General features: G+C 33.1%; 2 protein-coding genes across 2 annotated transcripts; both read right to left on the bottom strand.

The window, feature by feature from the left end:
* Positions 1 to 763: 763 nt before the first annotated feature.
* Positions 764 to 1,370, bottom strand: LOC110027249. Its single transcript, XM_020728597.1, has one exon. It carries the CDS (start codon positions 1,321 to 1,323, stop codon positions 901 to 903), a length of 423 nt encoding a protein of 140 aa, XP_020584256.1. The 5' UTR covers positions 1,324 to 1,370; the 3' UTR covers positions 764 to 900.
* Positions 1,371 to 4,302: 2,932 nt separating this feature from the next.
* LOC110027260 lies at positions 4,303 to 4,897 on the bottom strand. The gene has a single exon (XM_020728611.1). The coding sequence runs from the start codon at positions 4,829 to 4,831 to the stop codon at positions 4,409 to 4,411; it is 423 nt and encodes a 140-aa protein (XP_020584270.1). The 5' UTR covers positions 4,832 to 4,897; the 3' UTR covers positions 4,303 to 4,408.
* Between the last annotated feature and the right edge of the window lie 4,620 nt (positions 4,898 to 9,517).

Raw genomic sequence — 9,517 nt, 5'->3', positions numbered from 1 at the left:
TATCTTGGCAAAACAAACCAAAATGACACAATCTCTAATTCTTACAAATTTATAGTCATGTCAAGTGGCTTGATGAGACAAATGCAGTATATTTAATATTATTCATTTCTAATATCATTAAGTCATAAAATACTCGGGCAACATTGTACCATCAATGAAATCACTGCACTGATGGAATGGTTCATATTCACGCACCAAAATCTGTAAACTAACTCCCACCCTTTTCATGGAGGAATACATAGGATTTGGAGGAGAAAGATCAAGAGATTTTAGATGTATTAAGTATTCTTCTAAGAAAATTCTTATTTTAAAATTTGTCCAAAAATTTATGAGGGAGAGACCCACACAGAAGCGTATAAAAATTTTAAATTCAACTCTTAATTACTAAGTCAATACATTGATTAGCAGCACATAATTAAGTACTCATCATTATTATTAATCTTGCTAATCAGACTAGAAAGTTTATGAAACCAAACCTCGAAAAAGGTTTTACGAGTCTATGTCAAATAGCCTTTTTGTTTAACCAGTATACTAAGCTCACTTAAGACTTAAAATTCATTAAGCTTTTTCGTTTAGTTTACCTAAGTAATCCATGAAATTGATACTTACGGGCAGTTTTTTCTCTGTTTTTCCTATTAAACATCAATAGTTCTTCTTTCATAATTGCTTAGTCCAGATTTCTTATATGAAGGGGCTAAGTCCTGAGAAGTGGCTTTGCATTCCAGAATTCGATGCCAGATTAAGAAGCATATTAATATTTCATTTAGAAGCAAATAACTACAATCATATTAAATCTGGTACAATACATCTCTTGAAAAGTAACAAGTAGCGATAAATGACTGTAAAAACAGAACTCATATGTGATACAGTAATGGCAGTCTTCTCTTTATCCTGATAGCTTTACAGCTCAAAAGCTGATGCAACAAAGCTATCAGAGAGTCCCGTTCCAGTCTTGAAGGTGAGTTTCTCAGATGTGGGAGTCTCCAGATAGACTTCAACAACAGACAGCCATAGCAAGAGCTCCTTCGTCTTAACGCCAGTCATCTTCTTTAGCTTATACTTCTCAACAAAGGCAGTCACTTCCGGAGCATAAGACACGGCTCTCTTAATCTGCTTGAAGACATGATCCTTCTTCTTCTTCTGAATCAGCCAGATGAAACCAGAAGTACGGTTATAGCCGAATTCCTCAATGTCCTCCAAGGGAAACAGACCCTTTGGAAGGCAGAGCTCTTCGAGCAATTCAATGGACTTCTTCCTGCAGATTTCATCTCCCTTGAAGACCTCAGCGCCCTCCCTGTGGCTTTCAATTGCCTGAGAAGCCATGGAATTAATTGAGGTGTATGGAAGAAGAAAATGTTTAATCTTTAAGAAGAAATGATGTGCTGTGAGGGAAATCTGAACGCTGGAAGGGGTATTAATAGTACATGGGGAGGAGTAAAAAGTTTGACTTTGTGGAAAGCCCGCAACTTGTGACTCCTCCAGGGACCGTTGATGATGGAAAACGGACGGTTGAGAATGAGGAGACGGCGTGGATGACGAGGTCAAGGTCAATAATGGCTGGGAAGTGAACTAATCCTCAAGTATTTCGATTTCTTTATGTGAGAAATTGTGGGAGAGACTTCAGAAAACAGCATCAGTCTGAGTCATCAGGAAAGCTTATTTAATTCTACGAAGAAAGAGTGCCTGGAATTGTGGAAATTTCTGGGAACGCGTTAATTGTTAGAATTGACTAACAATTATATTAATTAAGCAGAATACAGTTATATGACTAGCTTCCAAACCTTTTCATTTCAATTTTAATTTACTTAATGTTTATCTAAACCAGGTCAGTAAGGTTTACACAAAAATGAGCCAAGTTTAAGAAATCATTGTGTAAAACAAGTTGAATGTTGTATAACCCGAAACTCACCAAGTCTAAGTCGGCCGAATCCGAACTTTGTCAAGTTGCCAAAGAGTTTGCTCTAACTCAGTTGTCAATATTTTACTCGAGGGATAAAATCTCCCGCAATCAAACTTTTCCATACACTGTAGAATTAGTCGAACAAAGTTCAACTTATATGTTGCTTGCATAATTCAATCAAATGTTAAAGTTATTAGTTTTGGCCTCAATCTCTCACATTATGGCTTAAAAGACAAAGGAAAAGAATACCTTATTTGCAAATTGAGAAAGAGTTTATACAGTCTTAAGTAAGTATCATGATAGTGATACTAAAAATTTAATGCTTTTATGAAAATACATAGTTATAGTAAGACTATTTCTGACCATTTTATTCTTGTAAAGTTCTCTGATAGTAATCTTGTGATTCGCTTACTATATGTCGATGATATGTTGATCGTTAGTCTTGATAGGACTAATATTGAGAAGCTCAAGCACATACTTGGAATAACGATTATTCGTGACAAGAAGAAGAACAAGCTATGATGATCTTAGGAGAGGTACAGAGAGTTTTGAAGAGATTCAATATGACCTATGTGAAACCAGTTTTTTTTCCACTTGTAGCTCAATTTAAACTTAGCACTAAATAATGCCTTAAAAGTGATGATGAGAAGCAAGAAATAAAAAATGTGCCTTATGCATCCATTATGGATAGTTTGATGTATGTTATGGTATTCACAAGGCCAAATATTGCTCATATAGTTGGCATTATTAACAGGTTTTATTCCAATCCAAGAAAAGAGCATTGATCAGTAGTTAAGTTGATTTTCAGGCATCTCAGAGATTTTTCCAAAATATGTTTTTGTTTTGGAAATGATAATCTTATTTTGGATGGTTACACAGATGTATATATTGTTGGCAATGTAGACTCAAGAAAAGTCATTTCGGGATACTTGGTTGCTTTTGCAGGCTGAGCAGTTTCATGGTAATCTAAACTAAAAAGGTGTGTGGCTTTGTCAGCTACTAAGGCTCATTATATTGCAGTAGCAGAAGCTTGAAAAGAAGTCTTGTGGATGAAGAATTTCCTACAAGGGTTGGGTCATAAGCAAGATAAGTGTCTTTTATTGTGATAGTCAAATTACAATTTATCTCAGCATGAATTTCACATTTCACTCATGTTCAAATCATATTGATATAAAATATCATTGGATTTATGTTGTGTTAGACTCAAAAATGTTACAACTTGAGAAAATTCATACTAATGAGAATGGTTCTGATATGATGACAAAAATGATACTAAAATAGAGTTTATTGTATGCCAAGAAACCTCATGTATGGTGGAGCCTTTCATTCTCGTGATCGCAAGGGAAGATTGATTAGTGGAGGTGTTTGAAGTGGCCTATATGTCCCATGAATTTTCCTCTATTTGCGGGGGTTTTTATGCTAAAATTTAATATTTTTAATTCTTGATATTTGTTTGATAAGTTCCTTTGTGAGTGTGCTCATGGTATAGTGTATGGGAAAAAAGTGCTCCGCTAACCTTGAAAAGATTCGATAACTAACTGACCAACTAACCACCACCCTTCGGTAGAACCGGTTGAGCACGACCCTCCAGTGGACGACCGACCAACCAACACTCACTTGTAGACAACCGACCAAGCATGACCTTCCAGTAGAGAACCAACCGACCAATTGGCCACCCAAAAGCAGCCGACCAGCCTGCAATCCACAGCCTGCCAACCAGCCGACCAGCCCAATACCTTTATTTAGTCAACTAGATGACAGCTAGCCACCACATAGTTATTCGACTACCCATAGTCAGCCGACCAACCAACCAGCCGACCTGCTTAACCAATCGACTAGCCAACTTAATTCTAGCTCCACCACATAGCTTCTGAACGATAGGTTCCAACAGGACATAAGACCATTATGCCATGTACTATCCCTTTTAAGCAAGGTTAACATTGTAATTTTATATTTTGTCCTCTTATAATCTATAAATAGGACTCTTTCATGTATTAGGATCATTTTGATTCCCTCTTTGTAATCCTCTCATTAAGGGGCAAAAGAGTCCAGGAATTCCTTGTTTTGGCCCTGAGGGCCAAGTTCCCGTGCTCTCTCTCTCTCTCTCTCTCTCTCTCTCTCTCTCTCTCTCTCTCTCTCTCTCTCTCTCTCTCTCTCTCTCTCTCTCTCTCTCTCTCTCTCTCTCTCTCTCTCTCTCTCTCTCTCTCTCTCTCTCTCTCTCTCTCTCTCTCTCTCTCTGTTTCTCCCTCCTGGTACCTAACACTCTATCTCTTGAGTGTGATTCAATGAATAATTTTGAATTTAACACAGTGAATTTTATGGTTTTCTTTTCCAAAACAATTTAACAAGCAAAATATTATTTCATTGAAAAACACAACTACAATCACAGAAAACTAATACACAAATAACTACATGCAAAACTACAATGAAAAACGATAAAGACTGTAATATGACTATTCATAACATAATGTAATGCAGTAATGATCGTCTTCTCTCATATCGATGCCTCTACAGCTCAAAAGCGGAAGCAATAAAGCTATCGGAAAGTCCCGTTCCAGTTTTGAAGGTGAGCTTCTCAGATGTGGGAGTTTCAAAATAAACTTCCACAACAGTGAGCCATAGCAAGAGCTCCTTCGTTTTAACACCGGTCATCTTCTTCAACTTATACTTCTCAACAAAGGCGGTCACCTCCGAAGCATAAGACACGGCTCTCTTGATCTGTTTGAAGACATGATCCTTCTTCTTCTTCTGAATCAGCCAGATGAAGCCAGAAGCACGGTTATAGCCGAATTCCTCAATGTCCTCCATGGGAAACAAACCCTTTGGGAGGCAGAGCTCTTCGAGCAATTCAATGGACTTCTTCCTACAGATTTCATCTCCCTTGAAGACCTCGGCGCCCTCCCTGTGACTTTCAATTTCCTGAGAAGCCATTAGCTTAATTAGTTTAGGTGTATCGAAAAAAAAAGCTGTATTTTCAGGTTCAAGAAAGAATGGAGGATGAGCAAGCTGTGTGAGAATTCTGAGTACTCCAAAGGGTACATATAAATAGTGGATTACTTACGTTGACCTTTCAAGCATTCAAGATGGAAGCGGACGGTTGGGATTAGGAGTTGGCAAAGACGACCAAGTCGATGATGGGATAGTCAACAATGGCTTGGAGGTGGACTAAACATTCAGAATCCAATTGACTTGACCGGTTTAAAACTAGTTTTCTAAAGCAGGAGATAAAATATCTTCTGCTTAGATAAGCATGTTTTGCACAGCAAAACTTCAGTGGAATTTTCAATATTTACTCCTTAATTTTTTTTTAATGAGTATTAAATAAGTGGAGATCGGAAAAAATATATTTTAAAGCATCATTCATATTTCTCTCAAATTTACAACAATTTTGCAATGCTTAGCGACTTCTAATTTTGAGTGTCGTCTTCTTGCTATTTGTTTTCTTAAGGAAGATTTACACGCATACCACTTAATTCTTATGTATTTACAAATACTAACATATAAACTTCCATTTTTACATATGTGTTCCCTGACATATGCATAAAAAGGGGTATTTTGCATTCCAGTGGTATATTTTAATGTGATTTGAAAGATTTTGGTGGTATGAATGTAAAATAAAGTTTGTGTGTATGATATGTAAATACATGGGGATTGGTTGGTATGTGTATAAAGAGAAGTCATTTAGAGAGTTCTAGAGAAGAAATGAGTTGATATGAATTATGTTCAAGTCATTAAAAATGTGTTTACTATACTTGTTTTGTTCGAACTGAAGGAGGATTGACCCTGTAGTTTTCAATTTCAGTTGGATTACATTAGGGATCAACTTTAAGCTGCCCATATCTTTTTACTTTAGTTATGTATGAACTTACTAGACATTTACATGAGGATATGCCTTGGTTGGTTGGTATGCTTTTCGATGTTGATATCCTTCTTATAGATAAGACTAGAGAAAGAGTTCAGAAAAAAAACTTGAATTATGGAGGTTTACATTGGAGTACATTGGAGTTTACATTGGAGTCTAAATGTCTTAGTTTGAGTTGATCTAAAACTAAATACATGAAATGTAATTTTAGTTGTAGTATATATATCTAGTAGTGGAGTTATTGCTAAGAGTGATCAAATCATTAAAAGTTGTGAATGCTTTACATATTTTGGGTCTATTGTTCAAAGTGATGGTGATATAGATGGGGATGCCATTAGTTGAATTCAAGTTGGTTAGTTGAAGTGAAGGAATGAGCAGGGCCTATTTGTGTGATAGAAAAGTATATCTTAGACTTAAAAGGAAAATTATATAAGATGGTGGTGAGACCTGCAATACTTTATTACTCAGAATTTTGGCTTTTAAAAGAGAAGCATAAAACAACGTTAAGTGTAGCTGAGATGATAATGCTTAGGTGGATGAGTGGCTTGACACTTAGAGACAAAATGTACAACGAATCTATCCAAAAAAAAGGATTGGTGTAGCTCCCGTGGCACACTAGATTAAAGAGAGTTCTCTTAGATGTTTAGGTCACATTAATCACCAACCATCTGATGATCTGGTTAAGAAAGGTAGAGTTAGATTTAAAAGGACTTGGGCATATTATATAAAAAATGTTCTTAATCTATTAGAATTAAATGAAAATTTGACACTAAATATGACACAATGAAGAAAAAGGATTCATGTAGCCGACCCCACAGTGGGATTAAACTTAGTGGATAAATGTTTTTTGTTATTCTTGTTTTATTATTATTGTTGTTGTTCTTCTTCTTCTTCTTCTTCTTCTTCTTCTTGTACGATGATAATTATTACATTCACTAGACTTATTTAAATTTCTTGTGTAATTTGAAAATTTATGAATACTCAAATGTAAAGTTTGATAAAAGGCTACTTGCTCTAGTGTGTGAGTTTAGGCATGCTTAAATATAAATTAATTAAATTACATTTATCAAAATCTCAAGAATAATAAACATATGCCCAAAAATAATTTTATTTCGATCAAATTTGATTCAAGCATTATTTTTTTTTATATTATTCAAAAATTATCTATAGATTTTAAAATTTTATTTGGAATTATTGAATCTTTATTTGATTTATTAGCATTTATTATTTATTTTAATTATAAAAATTAGAAAGCATTTGGCTGAAATTTATTTCATAATGAATTAACTTTAATATTATTATAATTTCATGCAATTAGCTTAAATTTTATAGTTATATCATTATATTTATCGCATATTAGAGTATTCATGGTAAAAGAGTGATTAGTTAAGGTTTTAGTGTTGTATAAAGATTCAACACACAGACAAATAATTTGAAAGGAAGCAGAAGATACCAAGATCTTATACATAGAAAACTTTTTGAAAAGGAAAAAATCAGAGGGACTAGCCCGGATAAAGCAATCCACTTTGAGTGTGTAAGTACAAAAATATATCTCTTCTTCGCAACCTATAGAGCAGGGTTACAATTTTACACTAAATACAATTCTTGTGCATATACAAACATAAATTAATCCTCACAAGTATGGAAAAAGTCAATGTACTTTGAATATGGTAGTTGTAAACAACTATCTTCAGGAGCTACCTCGTGAATCTTCAAAATAATTTTATTTGCTACGTTGTATTTGGGGTACATCGTTACACTATAAAGTTTGATGACAGTTGATGGTGGTCAACGACTGAGGAGTTTGAAAGTTATTATTGGATCTTCGGTCTAGAACATCATTGAAGTTTAACTTCTTCTCCTTCCTCTCTAAATGAAGAGAAGCGGTTTATTTATAAACCCTGGGTGAGGAGCATTATAGTAATTCGGTGAATAACTTTTGTAACCACCTGATTTGAGGTCCCATATTAATGATTTCCTTAATCATAGGGTTTTCTTTTAATAATTTGAGAGCCTTAATGATCTCAAAATTAAGTGGGCTTTGGCTCATTAGATTCCTCTCATCGACACACTTGATTTAACTATAAGTATGCCAAATTTATAGTTCATTTGATCATTCAACTGATGATTTGAAGCCTTCAAATATGTTTTAATGGCTTGATTTAGAACTGTTTGGACTCAAATTTGACCAATTTTGGTATCATCGGGGTTACCTTAACGACTATAACTTGTTGAAATCGGGGTCTAAATGATCTTTAATTTGAATCGGAATATTGTTTTGTTCAAAAAATATATTGAGATTAATGCCAAATAATAAAATTAATTGATGATTCATCAATATTATAATTTATAATTAAAAACTCTAATAATGTTAACTAATAAAAAATAGTTTACACTTTAAAATTTATTTTATTGTCAATATGTTCAGAATTTTTTATTTTAAATTCTTATGATAGTTTTTTAACAAAACTATTATTCTATGTTAAAAAGTTAATTTTTTTGGATCTAATTTGATCTCTATTTTTTTGGGAATATAATTTGATTCTTTTAAAAAATTATGATACTAATGTACTAATGGTGGTTATAAATAATGAAGCTATGCTATAGTTAATGAATTTGGACTTGACTCCTATTTCATTAGATTCATTGAATTATTTTGATGAACTTACTTTCATAAATTACATCATATACTTTTGATTAAAATTATATTTCTTATGATTTTTTAAAAATATTATCTAATTTTCAAACAATATTTGTTCCCAAAAAAAAAAAATTCCTAATGCATACTGGTCGCATTGTAACTAGTCTAAGTCAATAAAAATTAGGCTAGCTATTATAGAGTTATTTTGAAAGCAATTTATAAGAATTTTTTTTTCTATTATTTATTTACAATTATTTTCTATTGTCATCTTCTTATTCAAAAATAGAAGATAAAATGCAAAATAAATTAAAAAAATATATATATTATAATTTTTTAGGCTTCACAATTATTACATTTTAAATGAGTGGAAATCAAGCGTTCATCCAAGAAAGTTCATTCTATTCTTTGGTTCTCTTCCTCCACCAATTGGATAATTTGTTGGTAATATTGATATTATATTTTAGATAATTTAGCATATTGATTGTTCATAATTTTTTAATTCAATTTAGCCTTGCATACCACAAGTTTTATAGAACTTTGAAGATGGTTTAAAATTTATCAACCATTATTTGAGGTCTTTTACTTAATTTGTTGGACATACGAGAAACAAATGGATGTATGTAAGACAACTATGCAAGTAAGGAGAAGCCTTCTGATTCATAAGGAGGTTGTATGGCGACATCTAAACCAAGAGCAAGCTTAGGCGTAGTTGAAGTTGTCGGTTTCTCTTAGCTTACTTAATGTTATTGATAATGAACTAACGTACTAATGCTTTTGAATTAAGTAAATAATATTTATCATGCTTAAAATGTTTGTACTCACATTCTTAGTCTAAAAATTCTTTCATCAACATATCCATATTTTAGGTGTTTTGCCAGAGTGTTTGGTGTCTTAATAATATAAGCTGGCCTGAAAAGGTTAATTTATATTTTTGTCACTCGTATGTCTTTATTTTTTATTCAGTGCCATTGCAAATTTATGCATTTTGTTTTATAAATTGAGTTATTATATATTATTGAAGTCCGAGCTAACTTAGTGTTAGGTTGATCTAGGTAAGTATTGTATATTCACATGTATTAGCATAATCATTTATCTACACCTACTTGTTTACTTG

The sequence above is a fragment of the Phalaenopsis equestris genome, unplaced genomic scaffold, assembly GCF_001263595.1.
Source record: "Phalaenopsis equestris unplaced genomic scaffold, ASM126359v1 Scaffold000421, whole genome shotgun sequence".
NCBI classification, from domain to species: domain Eukaryota; kingdom Viridiplantae; phylum Streptophyta; class Magnoliopsida; order Asparagales; family Orchidaceae; genus Phalaenopsis; species Phalaenopsis equestris.
This window is presented reverse-complemented; position numbering and strand designations above follow the sequence as displayed.